The 27,962-nt window shown below is 43.0% G+C and overlaps 1 protein-coding gene across 6 annotated transcripts in view; it reads left to right on the top strand.

Moving 5' to 3' along the window:
- Window positions 1–27,962, top strand: part of LOC139052726 (solute carrier family 53 member 1) — a 376,292-nt gene that overhangs the window by 197,122 nt on the left and 151,208 nt on the right. For all 6 annotated transcript variants that reach the window (XR_011510032.1, XM_070529770.1, XM_070529769.1 and 3 more), the window contains exon 10: window positions 25,792–25,992. Coding sequence is in view for 5 of the 6 variants with exons in the window: in XM_070529770.1 (XP_070385871.1) it covers window positions 25,792–25,992 (201 nt within the window). In the remaining variant the exon portion in view is untranslated. The remainder of the gene's footprint in view (window positions 1–25,791; window positions 25,993–27,962) is intronic.

Here is a 27,962-nt window from a genome sequence, read left to right on the forward strand (position 1 = left end):
AGTGAAAAAGACCAGACGCGTGTGTGCCTCCATAGTGTGTCTGCTCTCTTTCCTCTGTAGAAAGCCATGTAATGCGCATGGGAACTTCAGAGCATGCAGAGATCCATAAATGGTATTCCCCATAAAGAATGCAACATAATTAGCTGGGCTCGGATGTTAATTGTTGCTCCGCCCGCCTTTTATGAGGCAAGCAACTTTATTGTTTAGCACAGCTGAAGCATTACCTTTTAGAACTTTGTGTTGTAGACGCCAGAAGTGAAAAAGACCAGACGCGTGTGTGCCTCCATAGTGTGTCTGCTCTCTTTCCTCTGTAGAAAGCCGTTTAATGCTCAAGGGAACTTGCGAGCTTGCAGAGATCCTTAAATGGTATTCCCCATAAAGAATGCAACATAATTAGCTGAGCTCGGATGTTAATTGTTGCTCCGCCCGCCTTTTATGAGGCAAGCAACTTTATTGTTTAGCACAGCTGAAGCATTACCTTTTAGAACTTTGTGTTGTAGACGCCAGAAGTGAAAAAGACCAGACGCGTGTGTGCCTCCATAGTGTGTCTGCTCTCTTTCCTCTGTAGAAAGCCATGTAATGCACATGGGAACTTCAGAGCATGCAGAGGTCCGTAAATGGTATTCCCCATAAAGAATGCAACATAATTAGTTGGGCTCGGATGTTAATTGTTGCTCCGCCCGCCTTTTATGAGGCAAGCAACTTTATTGTTTAGCATAGCTGAAGCATTACCTTTTATAACTTTGTGTTGTAGACGCAAGAAGTGAAAAAGACCAGACGCGTGTGTGCCTCCATAGTGTGTCTGCTCTCTTTCCTCTGTAGAAAGCCGTTTAATGCTCAAGGGAACTTGCGAGCTTGCAGAGGTCCGTAAATGGTATTCCCCATAAAGAATGCAACATAATTAGTTGGGCTCGGATGTTAATTGTTGCTCCGCCCGCCTTTTATGAGGCAAGCAACTTTATTGTTTAGCACAGCTGAAGCATTACCTTTTATAACTTAGTGTTGTAGATGCCAGAAGAGAAAAAGACCAGACGCGTGTGTGCCTCCATAGTGTGTCTGCTCTCTTTCCTCTGTAGAAAGCCATGTAATGCACATGGGAACTTCAGAGCATGCAGAGGTCCATAAATGGTATTCCCCATAAAGAATGCAACATAATTAGCTGGGCTCGGATGTTAATTGTTGCTCCGCCCGCCTTTTATGAGGCAAGCAACTTTATTGTTTAGCACAGTTGAAGCATTACCTTTTATAACTTTGTGTTGTAGACGCCAGAAGTGAAAAAGACCAGACGCGTGTGTGCCTCCATAGTGTGTCTGCTCTCTTTCCTCTGTAGAAAGCCATGTAATGCGCATGGGAACTTCAGAGCATGCAGAGATCCATAAATGGTATTCCCCATAAAGAATGCAACATAATTAGCTGGGCTCGGATGTTAATTGTTGCTCCGCCCGCCTTTTATGAGGCAAGCAACTTTATTGTTTAGCACAGCTGAAGCATTACCCTTTATAACTTAGTGTTGTAGATGCCAGAAGAGAAAAAGACCAGACGCGTGTGTGCCTCCATAGTGTGTCTGCTCTCTTTCCTCTGTAGAAAGCCATGTAATGCACATGGGAACGTCAGAGCATGCAGAGGTCCATAAATGGTATTCCCCATAAAGAATGCAACATAATTAGCTGGGCTCGGATGTTAATTGTTGCTCCGCCCGCCTTTTATGAGGCAAGCAACTTTATTGTTTAGCACAGCTGAAGCATTACCTTTTAGAACTTTGTGTTGTAGACGCCAGAAGTGAAAAAGACCAGACGCGTGTGTGCCTCCATAGTGTGTCTGCTCTCTTTCCTCTGTAGAAAGCCATGTAATGCACATGGGAACTTCAGAGCATGCAGAGATCCATAAATGGTATTCCCCATAAAGAATGCAACATAATTAGTTGGGCTCGGATGTTAATTGTTGCTCCGCCCGCCTTTTATGAGGCAAGCAACTTTATTGTTTAGCATAGCTGAAGCATTACCTTTTATAACTTTGTGTTGTAGACGGCAGAAGTGACAAAGACCAGACGCGTGTGTGCCTCCATAGTGTGTCTGCTCTCTTTCCTCTGCAGAAAGCCATGTAATGCGCATGGGAACTTCAGAGCATGCAGAGATCCATAAATGGTATTCCCCATAAAGAATGCAACATAATTAGCTGGGCTCGGATGTTAATTGTTGCTCCGCCCGCCTTTTATGAGGCAAGCAACTTTATTGTTTAGCACAGCTGAAGCATTACCTTTTAGAACTTTGTGTTGTAGACGCCAGAAGTGAAAAAGACCAGACGCGTGTGTGCCTCCATAGTGTGTCTGCTCTCTTTCCTCTGTAGAAAGCCATGTAATGCACATGGGAACTTCAGAGCATGCAGAGATCCATAAATGGTATTCCCCATAAAGAATGCAACATAATTAGTTGGGCTCGGATGTTAATTGTTGCTCCGCCCGCCTTTTATGAGGCAAGCAACTTTATTGTTTAGCATAGCTGAAGCATTACCTTTTATAACTTTGTGTTGTAGACGCCAGAAGTGAAAAAGACCAGACGCGTGTGTGCCTCCATAGTGTGTCTGCTCTCTTTCCTCTGTAGAAAGCCATGTAATGCGCATGGGAACTTCAGAGCATGCAGAGATCCATAAATGGTATTCCCCATAAAGAATGCAACATAATTAGCTGGGCTCGGATGTTAATTGTTGCTCCGCCCGCCTTTTATGAGGCAAGCAACTTTATTGTTTAGCACAGCTGAAGCATTACCTTTTATAACTTAGTGTTGTAGATGCCAGAAGAGAAAAAGACCAGACGCGTGTGTGCCTCCATAGTGTGTCTGCTCTCTTTCCTCTGTAGAAAGCCATGTAATGCACATGGGAACTTCAGAGCATGCAGAGGTCCATAAATGGTATTCCCCATAAAGAATGCAACATAATTAGCTGGGCTCGGATGTTAATTGTTGCTCCGCCCGCCTTTTATGAGGCAAGCAACTTTATTGTTTAGCACAGCTGAAGCATTACCTTTTAGAACTTTGTGTTGTAGACGCCAGAAGTGAAAAAGACCAGACGCGTGTGTGCCTCCATAGTGTGTCTGCTCTCTTTCCTCTGTAGAAAGCCGTTTAATGCTCAAGGGAACTTGCGAGCTTGCAGAGGTCCATAAATGGTATTCCCCATAAAGAATGCAACATAATTAGCTGGGCTCGGATGTTAATTGTTGCTCCGCCCGCCTTTTATGAGGCAAGCAACTTTATTGTTTAGCACAGCTGAAGTATTACCTTTTATAACTTTGTGTTGTAGACGCCAGAAGTGAAAAAGACCAGACGCGTGTGTGCCTCCATAGTGTGTCTGCTCTCTTTCCTCTGTAGAAAGCCGTTTAATGCTCAAGGGAACTTGCGAGCTTGCAGAGATCCATAAATGGTATTCCCCATAAAGAATGCAACATAATTAGCTGGGCTCGGATGTTAATTGTTGCTCCGCCCGCCTTTTATGAGGCAAGCAACTTTAATGTTTAGCACAGTTGAAGCATTACCTTTTATAACTTTGTGTTGTAGACGCCAGAAGTGAAAAAGACCAGACGCGTGTGTGCCTCCATAGTGTGTCTGCTCTCTTTCCTCTGTAGAAAGCCATGTAATGCACATGGGAACTTCAGAGCATGCAGAGGTCCATAAATGGTATTCCCCATAAAGAATGCAACATAATTAGCTGGGCTCGGATGTTAATTGTTGCTCCGCCCGCCTTTTATGAGGCAAGCAACTTTATTGTTTAGCACAGCTGAAGCATTACCTTTTAGAACTTTGTGTTGTAGACGCCAGAAGTGAAAAAGACCAGACGCGTGTGTGCCTCCATAGTGTGTCTGCTCTCTTTCCTCTGTAGAAAGCCATGTAATGCACATGGGAACTTCAGAGCATGCAGAGATCCATAAATGGTATTCCCCATAAAGAATGCAACATAATTAGTTGGGCTCGGATGTTAATTGTTGCTCCGCCCGCCTTTTATGAGGCAAGCAACTTTATTGTTTAGCATAGCTGAAGCATTACCTTTTATAACTTTGTGTTGTAGACGCCAGAAGTGAAAAAGACCAGACGCGTGTGTGCCTCCATAGTGTGTCTGCTCTCTTTCCTCTGTAGAAAGCCATGTAATGCGCATGGGAACTTCAGAGCATGCAGAGATCCATAAATGGTATTCCCCATAAAGAATGCAACATAATTAGCTGGGCTCGGATGTTAATTGTTGCTCCGCCCGCCTTTTATGAGGCAAGCAACTTTATTGTTTAGCACAGCTGAAGCATTACCTTTTATAACTTAGTGTTGTAGACGCCAGAAGAGAAAAAGACCAGACGCGTGTGTGCCTCCATAGTGTGTCTGCTCTCTTTCCTCTGTAGAAAGCCATGTAATGCACATGGGAACTTCAGAGCATGCAGAGGTCCATAAATGGTATTCCCCATAAAGAATGCAACATAATTAGCTGGGCTCGGATGTTAATTGTTGCTCCGCCCGCCTTTTATGAGGCAAGCAACTTTATTGTTTAGCACAGCTGAAGCATTACCTTTTAGAACTTTGTGTTGTAGACGCCAGAAGTGAAAAAGACCAGACGCGTGTGTGCCTCCATAGTGTGTCTGCTCTCTTTCCTCTGTAGAAAGCCATGTAATGCACATGGGAACTTCAGAGCATGCAGAGATCCATAAATGGTATTCCCCATAAAGAATGCAACATAATTAGTTGGGCTCGGATGTTAATTGTTGCTCCGCCCGCCTTTTATGAGGCAAGCAACTTTATTGTTTAGCATAGCTGAACCATTACCTTTTATAACTTTGTGTTGTAGACGCCAGAAGTGAAAAAGACCAGACGCGTGTGTGCCTCCATAGTGTGTCTGCTCTCTTTCCTCTGTAGAAAGCCATGTAATGCACATGGGAACTTCAGAGCATGCAGAGGTCCATAAATGGTATTCCCCATAAAGAATGCAACATAATTAGCTGGGCTCGGATGTTAATTGTTGCTCCGCCCGCCTTTTATGAGGCAAGCAACTTTATTGTTTAGCACAGCTGAAGCATTACCTTTTAGAACTTTGTGTTGTAGACGCCAGAAGTGAAAAAGACCAGACGCGTGTGTGCCTCCATAGTGTGTCTGCTCTCTTTCCTCTGTAGAAAGCCGTTTAATGCTCAAGGGAACTTGCGAGCTTGCAGAGGTCCATAAATGGTATTCCCCATAAAGAATGCAACATAATTAGCTGGGCTCGGATGTTAATTGTTGCTCCGCCCGCCTTTTATGAGGCAAGCAACTTTATTGTTTAGCACAGCTGAAGTATTACCTTTTATAACTTTGTGTTGTAGACGCCAGAAGTGAAAAAGACCAGACGCGTGTGTGCCTCCATAGTGTGTCTGCTCTCTTTCCTCTGTAGAAAGCCGTTTAATGCTCAAGGGAACTTGCGAGCTTGCAGAGATCCATAAATGGTATTCCCCATAAAGAATGCAACATAATTAGCTGGGCTCGGATGTTAATTGTTGCTCCGCCCGCCTTTTATGAGGCAAGCAACTTTAATGTTTAGCACAGTTGAAGCATTACCTTTTATAACTTTGTGTTGTAGACGCCAGAAGTGAAAAAGACCAGACGCGTGTGTGCCTCCATAGTGTGTCTGCTCTCTTTCCTCTGTAGAAAGCCATGTAATGCGCATGGGAACTTCAGAGCATGCAGAGGTCCGTAAATGGTATTCCCCCGTAAAGAATGCAACATAATTAGTTGGGCTCGGATGTTAATTGTTGCTCCGCCCACCTTTTATGAGGCAAGCAACTTTATTGTTTAGCACAGCTGAAGCATTACCTTTTATAACTTAGTGTTGTAGATGCCAGAAGAGAAAAAGACCAGACGCGTGTGTGCCTCCATAGTGTGTCTGCTCTCTTTCCTCTGTAGAAAGCCATGTAATGCACATGGGAACTTCAGAGCATGCAGAGGTCCGTAAATGGTATTCCCCATAAAGAATGCAACATAATTAGTTGGGCTCGGATGTTAATTGTTGCTCCGCCCGCCTTTTATGAGGCAAGCAACTTTATTGTTTAGCACAGCAGAAGCATTGCCTTTTATAACTTTGTGTTGTAGACGCCAGAAGTGAAAAAGACCAGACGCCTGTGTGCCTCCATAGTGTGTCTGCTCTCTTTCCTCTGTAGAAAGCCGTTTAATGCTCAAGGGAACTTGCGAGCTTGCAGAGATCCATAAATGGTATTCCCCATAAAGAATGCAACATAATTAGTTGGGCTCGGATGTTAATTGTTGCTCCGCCCGCCTTTTATGAGGCAAGCAACTTTATTGTTTAGCACAGCTGAAGCATTACCTTTTAGAACTTTGTGTTGTAGACGCCAGAAGTGAAAAAGACCAGACGCGTGTGTGCCTCCATAGTGTGTCTGCTCTCTTTCCTCTGTAGAAAGCCGTTTAATGCTCAAGGGAACTTGCGAGCTTGCAGAGATCCATAAATGGTATTCCCCATAAAGAATGCAACATAATTAGCTGGGCTCGGATGTTAATTGTTGCTCCGCCCGCCTTTTATGAGGCAAGCAACTTTATTGTTTAGCACAGCTGAAGCATTACCTTTTAGAACTTTGTGTTGTAGACGCCAGAAGTGAAAAAGACCAGACGCGTGTGTGCCTCCATAGTGTGTCTGCTCTCTTTCCTCTGTAGAAAGCCGTTTAATGCTCAAGGGAACTTGCGAGCTTGCAGAGATCCATAAATGGTATTCCCCATAAAGAATGCAACATAATTAGCTGGGCTCGGATGTTAATTGTTGCTCCGCCCGCCTTTTATGAGGCAAGCAACTTTACTGTTTAGCACAGCTGAAGCATTACCTTTTATAACTTTGTGTTGTAGACGCCAGAAGTGAAAAAGACCAGACGCCTGTGTGCCTCCATAGTGTGTCTGCTCTCTTTCCTCTGTAGAAAGCCGTTTAATGCTCAAGGGAACTTGCGAGCTTGCAGAGATCCATAAATGGTATTCCCCATAAAGAATGCAACATAATTAGTTGGGCTCGGATGTTAATTGTTGCTCCGCCCGCCTTTTATGAGGCAAGCAACTTTATTGTTTAGCACAGCTGAAGCATTACCTTTTATAACTTTGTGTTGTAGATGCCAGAAGTGAAAAAGACCAGATGCGTGTGTGCCTCCATAGTGTGTCTGCTCTCTTTCCTCTGTAGAAAGCCGTTTAATGCTCAAGGGAACTTGCGAGCTTGCAGAGATCCATAAATGGTATTCCCCATAAAGAATGCAACATAATTAGTTGGGCTCGGATGTTAATTGTTGCTCCGCCCGCCTTTTATGAGGCAAGCAACTTTACTGTTTAGCACAGCTGAAGCATTACCTTTTATAACTTTGTGTTGTAGACGCCAGAAGTGAAAAAGACCAGACGCCTGTGTGCCTCCATAGTGTGTCTGCTCTCTTTCCTCTGTAGAAAGCCGTTTAATGCTCAAGGGAACTTGCGAGCTTGCAGAGATCCATAAATGGTATTCCCCATAAAGAATGCAACATAATTAGTTGGGCTCGGATGTTAATTGTTGCTCCGCCCGCCTTTTATGAGGCAAGCAATTTTATTGTTTAGCACAGCTGAAGCATTACCTTTTAACTTTTTGTTGTAGATGGCTTAAGAAAAAAAGTCCAGACGCATGTGTGCCTCCATAATGTGTCTGCTCTCTTTCCTCTCTAGAAAGCCGTCTAATGCACATGAGAACTTCAGAGCATGCAGAGGTCTGTAAATGATATTCCCTATAAAGAATGAAATGTAATTGGTTGGGCTCAGATGTTAATTGTATCTCTGCCAGCATTTTATGTGGCAGGAAACTATTGTTGAGCACAGTTTAGGCATTACCATTTATAACTTTGTGTTGTATTTACCAAACGAGAGAATGTCCAGATGCATGTGCGCCTCCATACTGTCTGCTCTCTCTGCTTTATAGAAAGCTGTCTTGTGCACATGGAAACTTCAGAGCAAGCAGTGGTGTGTAAAGTATGTTGCCTCAAAGAACACAAGATAATTAGGCGTGGGCCCTCGAAACTTGCTTGAAAGTTCTCTAGATTTGTGAGGTTGACCTTTTCAGAGTGCAAAGTATTTAATGATAAGCAACTGTAACTAGGTAGAACTGACTATAACTAAGTATACATGCACTCAAAGTCGATAATGTCCAGCAAGCGTATGTGGGAACTTGAGTGCGGAATGACAGCTATGTTTCATTTTACGGTGAAGCTGTTTGTGGCTAGAGTTCCGTGCACTTTTGTGCTGCATGCAAAAACCATGGGCCAATCCCGGAGATAGTGCAATACCGGGCCATCCCGCGGCAGAGGTTAAGTAGACTTCAAGCACTTCACCAACTTGCAAAAGTAAGTTTAACACCTTTGAGCCAAATAGAAGCTTTATCAAATATTAACTATTTCTCTACCATGGGGAAAATAGCTATATTTGGTGGGTTACGCCAGATTTTTTTTTTTCTGAAGGAACTACTGCACTCAATATCTCATGTAATAAGTAGTCAAAAAGCAGAATGAATACACTTTTTATCCATCATAGTTTTAATAACGATATGTACGTCATAGAAGAGAGATAAATTGCCAAAGTCAAGATTGTGGGATAAAATTGAACAACGTTCGAAAGTTCACACTTGTGTCTACTAAGAAAAAGATATAATAAAAATTAATAGATATAAAAAATGCATTGCTGGCTTATAGGGACGATTTCCAAGAAATGAAAATTTTTCATTGAACAGACAGTGCACTACAAAAATTTAGCTTCAAGCACTACAGTTGGGTGTGCTGGGTTGCAGCCCCCAACATGCCGGGCTGGTTTGCGTCATCGTCGCTCCGAGTCAAAGTCCTGTGAGAAGGCAGCATCCTTTGACTCTCTGCTGCTCATTCCATTGATAAAATCAGCTGCAGACGCAGTGAAATCGTGAGATCTGCAATCTTTCGAAGCCCGGCTGTTTATGCTTTCTACTTTGACGATCGCGAAAACTTCAGAGCATGTTCAAAAATTACCTGGTAGGAAAAAAAGTGAACTGCTAAGAAAACAGAAATATAGTTCCCCTCCTTCATGTCCAATGGTGCAGAATGTCCGTGAGTGGCACAGAAAGTCTCGAAATTGGCATTTCAAACCATCAGGGCACTTTCTACTTTGGGCGACAGTCCCGTCGTCCGTGTGAATTTACATAAAAATTGTGGTAATTGAGTTCGTGCCTTTGTTATTCTGTGTGACCTCATTGTCATGTGCTAAACAGCTTCGCTATTCATACACCTTCACAGAGTGGACTGGCTTATTTTTTATATATTTAGCTTACTTATTGCCCTCTCATGGTAAGAGTGGCTGGGTTACTATCACGAGTGCAAAATTTACCAATCTAACCTAACAGTCCGCTTTTGCAACCCTGCTTAAGCCCAATGGTTTCAGTTTGCTTTGTTATGGTCTAAATTTTGTAGCTGTGTACACTGGCCATGAGAAGCGTGAACAAAAGGAATGAGATTCAGATCTGTGCACTTGCAAGCTTTGTTCTTGCTGTTTTTCCATTTGAACGAAGCAATTTTATTTACAGGGCTTACAGAAAGAACACATGAGCATTTCAAACATTGTGGGTTCATGAATGGAAAATCTTCAGAAATATTTTGCGTACATTCGACTTGAAATTGAGTAAGACTGCTTCATTAAATAAAGAAAACATTTCTTTGGATAGCACAGTCTACACTGTGCAAAAATGAGAACTGTACATTATCCTTAGTAGGAAATGACATGGAATGTATCCCTAGTTTCTCTTTTGCCTTTTCCTTTTGTAATCGTAGCTCAACTGTCGATAGAAAGAGCATAAGTTATCAAGCTACTGCTTATGCATATGCAAGCATATGTCACATTAAAGACGACCGCTCCACTTGTCAATACTCTTGCTTTTACCTTGTTCTTGTTTTTTCAAGCTACTGCTTGTAGTTCAGTAAAGCTTTAGTTGGGGCTAGTTGATACAGCATCGTTCCCTTGCTGCAATTTTCACAAAAAGGACAATATAAAAGGAGACAGTGACAAGCATGTGCGCAGTTCTTTGTGTAAAATTTCTACACACTTAACAGAATGATTCTAGTTTAGGTTCTCCTCTGCTGAAAGCTGGCCTTTACATTTTTTTTTTCGTTATTATAAAGCAACTAAAATTTGGCAGAATATTTCATGACAGATTCAATGTGAGCAGCTTTTGTTATTGCATTGTTAACACTTCATTATTTTTTGTTGTCTGTTACTGTCAGTTTTCTATGTTTTCAAAGTTTTGAATTGTAGATGGCCATTGCCACAGAAAACTGTCTACATGTGGCTCAACATTTCTTGGAATGGATGTCGAGCATGCCTTTGTTCTTCTCCATGCAATACTTCATTCCTGGCACTGCAGGGAAAGTAAACCGCAGAGGTGCTGTTGGCAAAGCATTTTTGTCAAGTCACATCCACGGGAGGGTGGCCACCTCCAGCTCAAACTTTTTGCATTTGTCAGAACCAAGTTGAAGCTCCGAGCATGAGTCTCTAGAACATTCTAGAGCTACTTCTGCACTTGAAATAGAAGAAAACTTCCACAAACACCATGTTTCCAGCATCAAAAAAGCCAGTCGGCAACTGCACATTTTAAAACCCAGGGTAGCCAGACTTATGCGGAGTTTTCACCAATTACACTCGCAAAAAAAAATATATTACTGGGAAGTTTACGCTATCTAGTTGTGCTAAATTTATGTCAGTATCATAATACAACTTTCTGTTGTCCATTGTGGTATAAAGGTTATAAACAGGGATAAGGTGCCTCAGAAAGGCTGGCCAACATTTCGATAGGAGGCCCTCTCTTCGTCAAAGGCGGCCTCATCATCCTCGGCTTGTCAGTTTGAACGGGTTAGTAGAGGGACGTCACGTGCGATTGTTGGTCGCGGCTGGTTGTAAAGGGAGGCACTGCAAAGAAAATATATGAACTGTACGACCCCTTTTCCCATATACACCTGCCCCTACCCACTTTTACTTATGTCACCTTCCTATTTGTTACTCCGGTTTCGGTTCCCTCCTCCTCCCTCCCTCCTTTCTGTCTGTCTGATTTTTTATTTCATTTTTTTTAACACCCTCGCCAACACATTCTAAAGTCCCAGACACCAGGATACCTTTTTCAGCGCCTCGGCTACACAGGGTGTCGCCACTTCTGTATACCACCGTGACAATGCCCACGTTGAGCTACTGAGGCTAACGTCCCTTGAAAGGCCAAGCTGCTGCCTTCCAGCTACCCCATGCATTTCATCCCAGACTCCTTGTCACCTTTTAACTCTTTCAAAATTACCCGACGCATGCTGCTGTGCTACCCACGTCATTCTTTCAAGTGAAGTCTTTTTTGGTCTTGTTTGTTACTCGCACACTGACCGGCTGACTGGCTCTTCTAAAGCCGCAAAGGCATGCCGCCAATGACGCCCCTGAATGCTCCCTAACCTCTCGCACCCCCAACACCCTCCTGTGACCTTTCTCATTTCTTGTTTTTTTCCCCCTCTTGGGTGTTTTTTTTTTTTTTACTCCCCATCTTTCCTCTCTCCCGCTCTTGCCCCTCATCTTAGGAACCACGCTTACAGACGTCAGGTGACAGCGCTAATTCTCTTCGAAGTCCCTCCCTTTACAACCAGACGCCACCAACAACAACCGCACGTGACGTCACTCTACTGACCCGTTAAAAATAACATGCTGAGGATGACGAGGCCGCCTTTGATGGAGATAGGTCCACCTATCGAAACGTTGACCAGCCTTTCTGAGGCACGTTATCCCTGTTTATAATCTTTATTCCACAGTGTGCTATTCCATCTGTCAGCTCCATTCTTCATTTTGGATTTTCTATTGTCCATGGCATATAGTGGGCGAAATAAAATACTTTGGCAAGTGAGACTTGTCACTGGCATATATTGGAGATACTGTCAGTATAAGAGAGTCTTGTCTTTGGCACAGAAATGGTTGAAGGTGCACTAGCTTTCTATTGGAACTGCTAAATTTGCTGAAGAGGGACGTGGTATGCACATAGTAAAATAAGAAATACTAGCATGAGTCATACTGCTGTCCCCCCCCCCTTTTTTTGTATGAGCCCTGCCATGTGCCACACACCACAGCCACACACCGCAGCACTTGCTGCTGGTGTGTCAACAATCACAACATGGAGCGAGGAACGCTAAAGTGAGTTTGCAATTCTCTTGCTGCAGCTCTAAAATTTCTTGTAGAAAAGGGGGAAGTATATATTGGCACTTGGGGGGGGGGGGGGGTGTATAAATTTGGCACACTCGTGCATCTTGAGAAGAAGCAGAAGAGAGTAGACGTGCCCCGCATCGGTTCTGTCTTTTTTGAATGATTCTGCTGGCAATTTTTGCAGGACTACGCATTAAGCATATCATCGGACTCGTGAGGTTAACACGAATCAGTGGATACCTTTGGACAAGGTGGGCCAGCATATTTTGGACTTTAATCACCTCTTTTCTGTGCATCGCACGTGGGCGTCCCGCTGGGCCTAATGCCACGTAGGTCTAGCAAGCCCGCCAAGCCAGCATGGCTGATACATGTATGGACGACTAACTCTTCTTGAAGACGGAAGATGGTGAGGAAGGAATGGGTTGGCAGGTGGTCACCAACCGAAGATTGCGATATGCCAAAAAGACCTGGTGAGCAGGTGGAACTGCCAATTTGACCCAAGAATTGCAAGGAAAGGAGATGGCCAACAAAGGTGCCACCGAGTCCAGATTTTATTAACAAGCTATATCCAGAAAAAGAGGTACCAATCAATTGCCAGAAGTGTAATAGCATCATTGCTCTCGATCATATGCTTTGGCAGTGTCCTGTGTCTTTCAGACTGTGACAAGGAAAGAGACTGGTTGCGACGAGTCCTTCACAATGGAGTTCTAGATCAAGTATAGGCCGTCCAGAAGACCCACAATATGGCGGTAAGGTTAAACCTTACTGTCCTAAAGTGAGAGCCACCTGCGTCAATCTTCAGGACCTTCAGGACCTGAATAAAGTTCATCATACCATACCATACTCATGCATCTTGTAGTCAGTACACTGCAACAGCCATGGCATCCTGTCTAAGCTTCACAGTTTTCATGCAGTTGTCTTAAATCTACGCTGGGCAAATGGGGCGGTGTATCAATCAGAGGCTAATGGAACATAAAAGGTCGTTAACCTTAATTCTTCCCGACATTGCCAAAAGTGCCAAGATTGTAACCGCACACCGAAGTTAGATGAATGCGTGATATTGTAAAGGCATAGGAATGAAGATACGCATCTTATGGTTGAGGCATGGCATATCAATAATGGCAGAAGTGCATGCGTGAGTCAGCCTTCAAAAACTTTGCATAAGGAAAAGATCAAATGCCTTAACAGTTACCTCTCATGAAAACTGGCACATGTACCCGATTGACACGTGGGGCCATCTTTCAAGAGCATGCACAGATGAGTTTTGTGTCTTCTTTCTTTTTTTTTTTGCCCGAGTGCTTCCTTCGGTTGACATTCTGCGTTCGTGTTGCCCACTTCTCTCCTCTTGTGTTTGTGTCTGCACGCCTTACCCCTTCTTTGCATTATCTGTCCTTGCCAACTAGCTCAGCTTTCTGCCAATCTAGTCTTAAGTGAATTTTCAATCTGATTTTTGGTTGTTGAGAAATGATGCAGTGTGTCTTTATTATGCATGTGATGTTTATCTTTTTTTTATATGCACATGGTTTTGAGCTATGTTTGTCAGACTATGAGCACATGTTTACGCAGCATATACTCTGTTTCATACATAGCAGGCAACACGGCAGAAGCTGTGCAAGTTGTTCGGCCTAGAGGTCTCATTCCACAGGCTTTGAAGCACAGTTGTTGTTGATCTGCAACATTTTCTATGAAATAGCTACCTCATCTACAGTCAGTGTCAGATATTTCAGATGGCCAATTTTTCAGATAATTCAGATAATTTCAGATGCCAGATAATTCGGGCACCTTCACGGCACTGCCACGTACCCCATAGAGCCAATGCATAACAATATCTGAAATTTTGGTCGCTGATATCTTCCTGGGTCCAATTTTTCAAAATTATGCCATTACAACAGGTCTCAGACTACATTAATTGAAGCCACCACTGACGCCATTTTGATTATCTCGCACTCTGATCTGCTGGCAGCTGTAGCCAGTCCATGCTAGCTACCACGGTCACCACAGCTATTTGCGTTTGGCCACATGGTGTTTGGTGCACGGTCATGTAGTCGTTCTGGGCTGTCATGGCGCTCTGCAATACTAGGCGTAGCCATTTCAACCTTTGCTTTCAAGCTTCCTGCTGTTCCGTGCCGTGTTCCTCATTGAAATGAGTCGTCGCAGTTAGCATTACACAATACCGGTTCCCAGAAGTCAGCTTCGCCCCATTAGAGAAATGTTATGCGGTCAAACACACACAATGTATTGCAGTGAAGCTTGTCAAGAGCAGAAAAGGGCCACCGTCACAGGCCACGGTATGTGTTCCTTAATTGTGATTTCTGGCACCCGCCTTCTCCTTTCATAGTACGAGCACCGAGATGCCTTTATAAGTGTGCTGGCAAGCTTTCAGAGCGATTCCGAACATGGCTGTGGCGATTTGAGCTCTTGAGGGCAGTAAAAGGCATGCATTTGTTCGTTTGGACTGCCCAATTTTTTTGACGTATTTGCGGTCCCTGGGGAGTCCGAAAAATCAGATGTTGACTATATTCCAGCTAGTACTTGTATGCCAAAGTTTATGCCAATTCACATCATACTTTTGCATATTTCTGCATCTAGTAGGTTATATACTATGTTTTGGTCACAGCGCAACTTATGCACTGTGGCTGCTGGATGCAGAAACATGTTACTCCGCTCATGTAGTAAACAAGTTCTGATCACCGATGCCTTTCATGTAATACGTATGTCATGCTTTGGGGACATAGAAGGCCGAGAGTTAATTTTACTTCTAATTACATGGGGCATACCTAATACCTTTCTTTCACATGTGACACACTACTTTTTGGCAGCGGATGCTAGCAGTGAGAGCAATCTCTCTAGCCTTCGTTGTGTTGCCTGCTATGTTTGGAATGAAGTATAGGTACTTATGCTTATGATGGCAACCAATTTTAAAGCAAGTTTAGCAAGCCTTGTCACATGCCTGACAAAAAGTGCCTGAAACTTATAGAATACAAGTTTAATTGGGTCCTGTCAGTTTGTAATACACATGTAGAGCCTGGGTGCAGGCTTACTGCTTCCCACCTGTAGGTTATAGTAAGGCTGACATAGGCCAAGAATGAAACAACAAAAGTTTTTAACGTATTGTGTTACTTGTAGAGCACCAGCAGCAACCAGTAACATCCTCCGTGGCTTGCCGAGGTGCTGCACTCTCAGTTGTTTATAGGCTGTGCTAATGATTCCTACAATTAACCCATGGCCCTCAGTCCCCAGCCGCTGCAGAGCACCTGACCAAGGCGGTGGTCAGACCTGTAATGCAGCAGAAGGTGCTAAGAATCCCTGGGTCCGGACAGGCCACCAATGGAAACTGACCCTGTCAACCTTGAACAGCCAAACTCTGTCGAGTGAGGCTAGCTTAGCAGGACTCTTTGAGGAACTATCAAACATTGTTTGCGATATCATCAGCCTTAGTGAGATTAGAAGAACTGGTGAGGCTTATACATTGCTGAGTAACGGCTATGTCCTCTGCTATAGAGGCCTGCCAGATAAGCAATACAGGGTAGGATTCCTAACCCATAAGGACATAGCAGGCAACTTTGACGAATTCTACAGCATTAATGAGAGGGTAGCTGTAGTCGTAATAAAAATTATTAAGAGGTATGGATTAAAGGCAGTACAAGCCTATGCTCCAACATACAGTCACGATGATGAGGAAGTGCATCAGTTTTATGAAGATGTTGAATTACTAATGAGAAAAGTGCAAACTCAGTATTTTGTAGTAATGGGCGACTTCAGTGCAAAAGTGGGGAAAAAGCATGCTGGTGAACAAGCAATTGGCAACTACGGCGTCGATTCTAGGAACACTAGAGGAGAGATGCTGGTGTAATTCGCGGAAAGGAATAAGCTTCGAATAATGAACACCGTTTTCAGGAAGCGAAGCAACAGAAAGGGGACCTGGAAAAGTCCTATTGGTGAAACAAGAAATGAAATTGACTTCATACTTTCTGCTGATCCTAGCATAGTGCAGGATGTAGAAGTGATAGGTAGGGTAAAGTGCAGTGATCATAGGTTAGTGAGGGCAAGAGAAGCAGTAAAATTGGTCAAGAATAAACAGGTCAACCTAGAGGCAGTAAGGGTAAAAGCAGACAAATTCAGGCGGGTACTTGCATACAAATATGCAGCCTTAGAACAGAGAGATGAAGGTGACATAAAGGTAATGAATGAAACCGTAACTGGGATGGCTTCAGAGGCAGCAATTGAAGTGGCAGGCAAGGAACCAAGGCAACCAGCAGGTAAGCTCTCCCAAGTAACAAAGGACCTAATAAAGAAACTACAAAAAAATGAAAGTGTATAAGATAACTAACTAGGTAACTGTCAAAACTAACTAGGTAACTAACTAGGTATAACTGTCAAAACTGATCAACAAGGTGAAAATAAGGGATACATTCAAACCTGTAACGTGAGAAGGACTGAAGAAGCAGTAAAAAATGGACACAGCCTGAAATCAGTGAGAAAGAAACTTGGCATAGGACAAAACAAGATGTATGCACTGAAAGATAAGCAGGGTAACATAATCAGCAATCTCGAAGGTATAGCAAAAGCAGCGGAAGAATTTTATACTGACCCGTACAGCACCCAGAGGAGTCAGGATACCTCCATTAAAGAAAGTAATGAACAGGATACAGAAACTCCTCCTATAACTAGCGATGAGGTCAGAAGGGCCTTGCAAGACATGAAACAAGATGGAATAACAGTCGATGGAATAACAGTCGATTTAATCAAAGATGGAGGAGACGGACCGACCGACCGACCGTCAGACAGACAGAGAACTTTACTAATGGTCCTGAGGAACTGCGTTAGGGTACCTCTCTTTTCAGGGAGTCCCCGTAGCCGTCACGGGCCGCACCCATAGTGCTTGGAAAACTGGCGGCTCCTTATACGAAGTGTCTATCGACTGCAAGGGTCCCAGAAAACTGGAAGAATGCAAACATTATGCTATTCCACAAAAAGGGAGACATTAAAGAGTTAGAAAATTATAGGCCCATTAGCTTACTCCCAGTATTATATAAAATATACACCAAAATAATCTCCAATAGAATAAGGGCAACATTGGACTTTAGTCTACCAAGGGAGCAGGCTGGCTTCAGGAAAGGATACTCTACGATGGACTACATCCATTTCATTAATCAGGTTATCGAGAAATCCACAGAGTACAATAAGCTTCTCTGTATGGCTTTCATAGATTACGAAAAAGCATTTGATTCAGTAGAGATACCAGCAGTCATAGAGGCATTACATAATCAAGGAGTACAGAACGCTTGCGTAAATACCTTAGAAAATATCTACAGAGGTTCTACAGCTACCTTAATTCTACATAAGAAAAGCAGGAAGATACCTATAAAGAAAGGGGTCAGACAGGGAGACACAATCCCTCCAATACTATTCACTGCGTGCTTGGAAGAAGTATTCAAGCTATTAAACTGGGAAGGCTTAGGAGTAAGGATCGACGGCGAATATCTCGGCAACGTTCAGTTTGCTGATGACATTGCAACAAGAAATTCAGCTACAATGCAGACGAGTTACAACAAATGATTGAGGACTTAACAGAGAGAGTGTAATAGTGGGGTCAAAGATTAATATGCAGAAGACAGAGATAATGATGAATAGCCAGGCAAAGGAACAAGAGTTCAAAATCGCCAGTCGGCCTCTAGAGGCTGTGAAGAAGTATGTTTACCTAGGTCAACTAATCATGGGGAACCCTGATTATGAGAAGGGAATTCGTAGAATAAAAATGGGTTGGATCGCACACGGCAGACATTGTCAGCTCCTGAGTGGAAGCTTACCATGATCATTGAAAAGGAAGGTGTGCAATCAGTGTGTTTTACCCGTGCTGACCTATGGGACAGAAATTTGGAGATTGACAAAGAAGCCTCAGACCAAGTTGAGGATCCCGCAAAGAGGGATGGAACGAAGAATGCTAAGTATAACGCTAAGAGACAGAAAGAAAACGGTTTGGATCAGAGAGCAAACTGGTATAGCATATATTCTAATTGACATCAAGAGCGAAAAAATGGAGCTGGGTAGGTCACGTAATGTGCCGATTAGTTAACTGTTGGACCATTAGGGTTACAGAATGGGTACCAAGAGAAGGGAAACGCAATCGAAGACGGCAGAAGACTAGGTGGAGCAATGAAATTAGGAAATTTGTGGCCGCTAGTTGGAATCAGTTGGTGCAGGACAGGGGTAATTGGAGATCGCAGGGAGAGGCCTTCGCCCTGGAGTGGACACAAATTAGGCTGATGATGATGACATGCTCGTATCGACTTCATGGTGTTTGTGTGTATGCAACACATACGGCAGCACATTTGCAATGAGAGGGGTAATTAACACCAATGAATGATGCACATCTTAGTTTGGCCGCTGTCTAAATGTTTTTTTTTTTATTTGTTGATACTGTGGTCCTGTTTCCAGGCCCTTAGCAGGGTGCATGCAAAGCGAAATTGAAAAATCTAACTACAAGATACAGCGGTACATAACCCAGGTCACTCGCGATGTGCAAAGGCAAGTAGTTACTGAACCACGCATTGTAAATCACTCGCTACATAAACATAGATGCGACTCAAATAATGAAAGTGAGCATTGGGTTACAATGTCATCAGTAAGATTATTCCATTCAACAATAGTTCTAGGAAGAAAGAAAATTTGAAGCAATTCTTTTTAGTAGCTAATAGTGTTATTGTCTGTGAGTGTCGATGACGTGTAGCATAACCAGTAGAAAAGTGATAAAGCATGATGTATCAATGTTGTAGTGCCCTTTCATGAACTGAAATAAAAATTTTAAATGGCATGTTTATTTTGCATAGGCTACTTCCCCATGGCTATCCCCATCCCCCACTTTTTTAATTCATCTGCTGGGAAAAGCTAGCATTCTGAAAGTAACAGCTTTTATTTACATAGTGAAAGCATGATGATGAAAGCATACAATAAGTAGCTGAGCATTCTGAGAAGTTAATTGTCATGATATACAAGCCATTAATCATGTTTTGTAAAGTTGAATTGGACTTGAATTTCATAGCTGAAGCTGAGAACTTAAATCGTGGCTTCTGTGTTTTAGTGATGCATATAAATCTATATTTTGTCGTAACCTGTCCGTCAGCTTAATGTGTTAATAAATGAGCAGCTTCAAGCTTACAGTCAAAATATAATTAATAATTACACATTTTAAAATGCTCAGGCAACACTATAGGGGGCACAGATGGGCAAGCTGCAATATTTGTGGTGTGGTTTGATATCTTTAATCTTGGCAACGGTTTCTTCAGTTGAGTCACGCCATGATAATATTGGTCAACTTGTAGTGGCTCAGTGCCTGCAGTGTTCTGCCACAAAGGGGGCTTTTTTGCGTACACAGTCTTGTTGTGTGCTCTTGCACTAGCATAGCACTTCTCGGTGAGCAAGTGCAGACAAACTGCTGTGAATGCAGCTACTGTACTAGTCGGCTCCCTTTCGTGAAAAAAAATAGTATTACTTTGAAGGGAATTACAGATTATTCACATTATTAGCATAGTACTGGTTTTAGCGTAGTACTGTATGCCGAGAAATGTCATGGCTGTAGATTATTGCCTTTGAAAGCAGTCTCAAATTGCACTACATAGCATAGAGCCAAAATGTATATCCCCGTCTCAGCATGCCTAGCATCACTCTCAGGTTGCTCATTAACCGGGCCAGTTTCAAGGGATGCCTGTTGCATTTTTTTTTTTCCTAGCTGAAAATGTAAACAGCTCGCACCCCTGCTGAGGACAGTGCATGAACTGTAGTTTTATTGAACCCTAGTAATTATTACCTCGGCTGCTGTGAAAGTTATCAGACAGATGCTCTACGGTACCTGTGACATTGTTTATGCCTGCTCCGTCTTTTCATTAGGCTGGCATTGTCTGCAAAGGGTTTAAGAAATGTGGGGTGTCTCAAATGCCATGCATAGCACCAGTGGTGAGATCTTCTGGGGCTGCAGATAGTTACAAGGAGGCCTCCAACAGTGACCATAAATGATGGCCACAGTTCAGTGTAGCTTGGATCCGGTAGTTTTCTTTCTAGGAGCAAGAACCGGTCATCATTATCCTTTCTTTTACAATGAAAAACTGGTAAGTGAACTGTCAAGCACATTGCATTTTTCATTTCTGGCTGTCGAAAAAATCTGGTACGTGTTACAATCAAGGACTCATTAGAAACAAATAAATACATTATTTTAATATGAGTGTAAAGGTCACGTGAGCATCTCACTTTAAACCACAATAACTTGTGACACTGACATCAATTAACCACTTTCTGTGGCTTCCAAAGAATCTGATATGCTTTCTGAGGACTGTTGACATCACCGATAGGATGGCCCAGCACGTAGAATGCATTGAAGGTGCTACATCTGTACCAGCCCACTCCCGATTTTTTTCCCCCTTACTTTCTCATGCGTGCCATTAGAAATTAGGATTAACACGTGTTTGTCTGTAGCTGACAAAATCTGCCTCTGGCACCTGAACTTGCATACTCTCTCATGTCACTGGTTTGCAAGCCCGAGGGGTGAGTGGTGAGATCACATAATTATCGGCTGCAATCACTGCTGCTGAAGTGATTGCAGCTACATCTTTGGCTGCACATTTTGAAGCAAAGCCAGGTTTGCCGACATTTAATGGGTCCCTGAAATGGTTTGGACAAATTTTGTAGACGCGTAGGGTACAGCTACAGTAAATTATTTGCATCACAGTTTTTGTGAAGCGTTTATATTAAGAGAGCTACGGATGGTTAATGGTTACCCTCCTTCATAGTCATGTATTTTCTCAACTCATTTGCCGAGTGATCGGGGTTAAGCTCTGTTTTCACTGGCTTTGCATCATGATGGGATGTCGTGTCGTCTACTTCTGGTTGTCTTGGAGCCAGCATGCGAAGTCTCTCCAACCTCTTTGCCAGCTGCCTGGCAGCTGATCCTGAGTGAGAGCCATCAAAGCAACGTGCTTTGCGAGCATTCTGTTGCAGCACTGAGCGTGTCGGGTATTCCGGTAACCACAGGCGAGCTGGGCATTTTAACGGGTTGGTGGAGGTGTAAATTAAAGCCTCTCCATACTACTATTCTTGTGATGAAGGAGCTTTGGTGTAGATGTATGCTAGTGGCCTGATCGATCTACACAGTCCAGCCACCTGGTGGTGCAGAGCTTATCCAGCCAAACAAAGATCTAATATTGCTCTAACCCAAGTGTAAAACATTTTAAACATTTCGAAAAACAATGTGTTCACGATTACGCTCCTGCTAAAAATTTACACCAGCAACAAATTAGAATACACTTTATTACTGCTATATTAATTATGTGTTTGGTTGAGCTCTGTGCCACCAGGTGGCTGCACCATGCAGACTATTCATGTTTGTGCCTCCATTCATCCTGTGAAATGCCCAAGCCCAGTCCTCTTGTCCTCTTGTGCTTGCCTTTACCTGAATATCGGACACACAAAGCACTATTGTCGTAGTAATCCTGCAACATAAAGTGATGGCCGCAAATGCGCTAATCCTGGTGCCGATCGGTTACTGACAGTCCGATGTGATGCTGCAGTCGCGGCAAAGCAGCAGACGCTGCTTTGCATGATGTCGTGATGTCGCAGCTTGACGTGTTGCCAGTCATTGCGTTTGTAGCCCACAAAGTAACAAGGGCAAACCATGGTGCTCTCGAAAAGAAAGATCAAGACCAACACTGACCGCGGAGCTCTCGTCAACAAGGACCATGTCGTATCACAAGCAGACGACACTTGCTGTGTTCCGTTAATCTTGAGTGTAGTGATAAATTGTCCTTGTGTATTCTTTTTCTGTTACTTCCCTTTTTATAGAAACAAATTCACAAACATTCCAACTATTGTGAACAACATTTGTTCGCCGTAACGTTGGAAGAATGATAGGTAATGTGACCTGGGCAGCCAATCGGATAGCTCACCCTACTGGCATCATATGGTTATTTCGTGTCACATGATCAGAGGTGGCTGAAAACTCAGCCGAGTGGCGTGCTGTGATCCCTAGCAGTGTACGTATTTAAAACCTTATAATAAGTTACGCGCTTTACGCAGAGCACTTAGATCATCAATTAATGACCAGAAGGACCTACGCAAATGACTCAGTACATTTGTACAAAATAATCAGAGCTGTTTCAGTGTCCCTTTAAGGATGCTATCATTAACTAGTCATGGCTTGAGGCATTTGCAGCTTCATTCTGTGATTTTTGGCCGCACTGCTATTGGTCAAAGCATACAAGTTGCGATAGAAAAGAAGCTTGTGTCAGTACTCTTTCAAACTAGAAATTTGATTCACTTGAGGTTTGACTCTATCATAGGTCTAGTTTCCTTGGAAGCAGATGTGACATAACTACCGTAATCGAGCTGCTGTGGGCTTTGCCCCCAAGACTTGAGTGGGCATGGCAATTGGCCTTTATGCAAGGCACTTATGGCTCCACCTGGGTAGCTGATGCATTACAGTTGTTGACACGAGTTTCTATGAAGTATCTAGACACCTATTCCCAGATGCTATTGCATCACGTGCTCATTTGATAGTGTGTGAACGGATACTTCACAACATTTTGCACTGAGCAGTCATTCGTAATAAATGTTTTCTGTAAAATGTTTTCAGTAACCAGTGCTGCATTGGACAGAGGGGTGCCAGTTGAATCTAGCCCCACAAACACAGGCAACCAGCATTGAAACTCTGCATGCCAACAGCAGTGCCTAAATACACTGCTTAGTGATTGGAGGAAACAATTTTGAATAACACATGCTGCAGTTTTGCATTGGCAAATTCGCTGTTCAACTTTCAAGCTGATTGGGCAGCTGCATGTTAGTGTGCTCTTCGCAACTCGCATGGCCATGGAGAGAGCTTGACTGGACGCATTGGGTTGAAACATATCTGTTATCCCAGGTGTTGTGCCACTTTTGTGACCAGACGGGGCAGCAGATTTTAGTTCCGCACTCAAACCACTGCAGCACATCCTGGCCAGTGCTGTTTTCCAATAGCCTTGGCCAGATGAACAGAAGTAAATTGAATCTATAGGGAGCTGAACTGTGTAGTGTATTAAAGGTTCCGTCTTGCAATCGGTTGCCTTAAGAGGAAGCTTTAGCTCAGGAGTTCCTGTGTAATTACATGGGAAAGGAGAAATAGTTTTCTCAGCAACCATTGCATCAGATGTCATGAGGTTTGTTGCATTTAAAAACAAAAGCTATAATATAGTGGCTATATGAAGCAAATTTTTATTTAGGTCGTCAATATTTTAATAAAAATTGTTCAAGATTTCTAAATTTAAGAGAACAAAACTATGAAGTTTACAGTGTTGTTGCTCAGTAATAAAAAAGGATATAAGATTTCTGTAAATTGCAGTTAAATACAGCTAAGGTGGGCAAATTTCATATAATATACACACCTTGAAATATATTACTAATTTGTAAATTCAACTTTTGCACAATCCTTTGAAACATTCAACAAATCCACGTTACTTGTAAAAGAATATCCCAAATTTCTTTGCTTTAGATGCTGTAACAGATGCAGTTTACATAACTGTGGCATCTATTCTTGGTGCAGAGTTAGATTTGTAAACTTCATGCTTCTATTTTTTCCATACTTACCAATTCTGAGAAATTTTTGTGAAAATGTGAGGTCCTTAAGAGAATTTTGTTATTTTAAATCACTACAATTTAACTTTCTCCCTAAAATTCAACAAATTTCATTCAAATCAACCCAGGGGCTGTGCCATAAAACAATTTTGGCATTTTACATGTATTTGGATAGGCGGCATTGGAATCTTATGCCTGTCTTGCACCTAGGTGCATATCTTGGTTCTTGCCAGCCTACAAAATTTTTTGTTTACAAAATAAGTTCCTTGCCTACCGAAATAAAAATGTTTGCAACATACCGTGCATGGTATACCGTTCATCGGAAGGCATGTTTAATTGGTCACTGTTGGCTTTATGTCGTGCTTCACTATTGAGCAGCTCTTACTGATTGTACAGTTATAACAAGCTTTGCCAAGTGGCTACAGATTACTGCTGTGCTACTAGAAGTGTTCCAAAAAGAGAAATTTTTCTCCTACCCACCGCGGTTGCTTAGTGGCTATGGTGTTGGGCTGTTAAGCACGAGGTCGCGGTATCGAATCCTAACCACGGCGGTCGCATTTCAATGGGGGCGAAATGTGGAAACGCCTGTGTACTTAGAGTTAGGTGCACGTTCAAGAGCCCCAGGTGGTCCAAATTTCTGGAGTCCCCCACTACAGTGTGCCTCATAATCAGATAGTAGTTTTGGAACATAAGACATCATAATTTATTTTTATTTAATTTTTCTGCTCTGAAACTGCTCCAAAATCCGGGTGTGGTTGCTCTGAAACTGCTTCAGGATGACATTTTTTCTGCACCAAAAATTGCTCGAAATCCTAAACTGGCTGGACCACCACTGTAATTTTAGTAAACTTTAATTAGCCTGAGACAATAAAACTTGTTGCTGGGCTGGTTAGTTCATAGTGCTTAGGAAAAAAATACTGCACAGAACAGGCAAACTTGAGAAGGGAGAGATACACAGCAGTCCGAGTGTCTCCCCCTCTTCTTGTTTTCGTCTGTTCTGCACAGTATATTTTTTCTGAACCCCAGACAGCTGAGGACAGTCCTCGGCCTTGTAGGACGCTCTATGTGCTGCATAATGGTGGTGTCGGTGCTGCTCATCGTGAGCCCAGCCTTGGAGGAGAAACCACTCCAGCCAGTGTGTGTGTTTCACCCACTGTGTGTGTGTGTGCTTGGTCGTGTCACTGCACCCATTTGTTGTGTAATGTTAAAAAAATCTGTACAGTTAGTCACTGAAAAGTGCTTGCTTACTTTAGTGTAAATGAAGATACAGTTTGAGACAAACCTGGCTTGTTCCAGTTGTTAATTAGGCTTTTGCCAACAGATCAAGTTTGCAGGAATTCAAAAATTAATTCTCTGATCTCACTTTCTTAAACTTTACATGAATTTCAGCCTATTCTGTACATTCTCTTCACACATTTTCTTTAGTTTGCTAAAGGGGCACTAAAGAGAAAAATAATTTCAGCTACATTAGTTAATTACTCTTATACAATGTCTCAAGAAGGCCACTCTTACTGTGAGAAGAGATTGAGAAGCCAAAAGAGATGTAATAACAAAAGATGTGTGAAGTTCCCACACCAGCTTACTGCAATTTTGACCACATTTGTTCATGCCTGTTGAATTTATCGCTGAAGAGGGACTACAACGTATTCCAAGAGAGTCGAGCAAGTTTCAGCAACTTAGTGAAAAGCATAACAGCCGAAATATGAAAGTACACTTGGAAATTCATGATGTCACGTTAACATACCAATGCTAGGTACTTTTACGTTCATTTTGTCTTTTATTATTCAACATATTACTCGGATATTAAAAAAAAAACAGTTTTGAAAGAGTGCCACTTTTTTCATTCTGAATTGATTTAGTGTTACTTTTTGGTGTACCTTTAATGTTGCCACTTCTCATTGTCGCTTTGTACTCACTTTGCGTAGCTTCACACACCCCTGCCATGAGAATCTAAACAAGCAACCCAATAACTCGGGAATCTTGTGTTGAACGCTGGGTTTGTTTGTTTCAGACGCCGCCCGCTGCATGAACCGGCCGGTGAACCTCGCGTTGCGGCCCGTGTTGGCATGCCTGCCAGCCTGGTTCCGGTTTGCTCAGTGCCTGCGTCGATACCGGGACACACGGGAAGCCTTCCCACATTTGGCCAATGCCACCAAGTACGCCACTACATTCTTCGTCGTGCTCTTCTCAACCCTCTTCAACGTCTACAGGGGTCAGTTCCTGCAGAAACACTGCTGCCTAGTTTTCTTAATTTCTCTAGATTGTGCATCTTTGGTTTGCCTATGTTTGTAGTAGAACTGCATAAAGCTCTTGCAGCAATAAAAGAACACCCAGTTCTAACGCAGTGTTGGAATCCAAATCACACAAAGCTTATTTGAGTTAGCAAGTTAGCAGCAGTAGCAGATCACTCAAGCACAGCCTTATCGCCTGTAGCTGTTAGGTGGCTGCATCACAAGGACAAAGGTAATGCTTGTCAAGGGAAGAATGTTGATGAGAGGTGTAGGCACAGTGAAGTACAACACCTATCTAAATACATTTAAGGCTTCATGCTACTTGTGCCCTGTGGCACATCCATTCTGGAGGATTTGCCAAGTATGGACACATACCCTGTTGGACATACGCAGTGCCAAAGCTGTCTGTTCAAGCACACATTGTATTTACTTGAACCTAACGCGCACTTTTTTCCGATAAAATGGGTAAAAAAATTGCATGTGCATTAGGATCGAGTATGACCTTAAATCTGCGTTACCATATCGCCATCGGCATTTCAAAATGGCCGCCTCGTACGTGCTTCGAGCCTAGCTGCTGTAGCTTCCTCCATGTGTTGCAGTACATGTGCTTACGCAATGCTTCCTTTGGCTTAGGTTTGTGCACTGTCTGTCTTCCTGTTTTCTTTGTTTGCTCTATCAGCATGGAAGTGCCGACTGCAAAGACAATGCCGAGTTCGTCATGAGGCCACAATTAAAAGGAAAGTGATCACATGTGCAGAGATGGGTAGAAATTGGGCCACATCACGGGCGTTTGGAGTTCACGAAACTTGTGTGTGGGACTGGTGCAAATAGGACCGGCTGCTGCTACGTACGGCATTGTTGTGGCGACGGAGACAAGAGTACGCATCTGGGCCCGCCACGCTGTGTTCTTGTCGCTTAGTTTGTGTTAAAGCAAGAGGCCGCACAAAGTTCAATTCCCTCGCTCCTGCGTTTTGATAAAGAGTACCAGTGGTCATTGAGTGAGACGTGTTAATGTTTTCGAGTGCGCGCATGACACCATGCTTGTTAATTTAACTACTATGTGAATGTTTAAAATTTATACAGCTGGTAAAACTACTACCCTTACTTTTCGTATAGCCGTCTACTAATTTCCTATCGTAATCGATGCTTCACTTGTTGGGCAAAACTGCAACTTTTTTTTATTTATTGCAACTTTAGTGCATTGGGAGTAAATCTGTTTTTTTCCAAATGAGAGAAAGTTGTATTTCTGTATGAAAGAATGAGGCGCGCGGCACTGTAGAAGACTTCTTTCTTTAGGTCACGGCAAACAGATGCGCATTTCAATCTAGTTTTTTTTTTCTTTTTTTGGTCGCGGAAAAACAGGTGCGCGTTACAATCGAGGGCGCGTTAGAATTGAGTAAATAGGGTACCCAGTGACCCAAATTGTGTAGATGGTGGTGGTTAAAAAAAAAAAAGTTTTTCCTATGCATGGGTGTGACCTCCCCTCTTGGTAGTTACCATCTGGGGAGAAAGGGAAAGAGGACGGGTTACTATGGAGCATGGTGTAAGAATATCATCATCATCAGCCTAGTTACGCCCACTGCAGGGCAAAGGCCTCTCCCATACTTCTCCAACTACCCCGGTCATGTACTAATTGTGGCCATGTTGTCCCTGCAAACGTCTTAATGTCATCCACCCACCTAACTTTCTGCCGCCCCCTGCTACGCTTCCCTTCCCTTGGAATCCAGTCCGTAACCCTTAATGACCATTGGTTATCTTCCCTCCTCATTACATGTCCGGCCCATGCCCATTTCTTTTTCTTGATTTTAACTAAGATGTCATTTACCCGCGTTTGTTGCCTCACTCAGTCTACTCTTTTCTTATCCCTTAACGTTACACCCATCATTCTTCTTTCCATAGCTCGTTGCGTCGTCCTCAATTTCAGCAGAACCCTTTTCGTAAGCCTCCAGGT

This window comes from Dermacentor albipictus, unplaced genomic scaffold (genome assembly GCF_038994185.2).
Source record: "Dermacentor albipictus isolate Rhodes 1998 colony unplaced genomic scaffold, USDA_Dalb.pri_finalv2 scaffold_30, whole genome shotgun sequence".
Lineage (NCBI taxonomy): Eukaryota > Metazoa > Arthropoda > Arachnida > Ixodida > Ixodidae > Dermacentor > Dermacentor albipictus.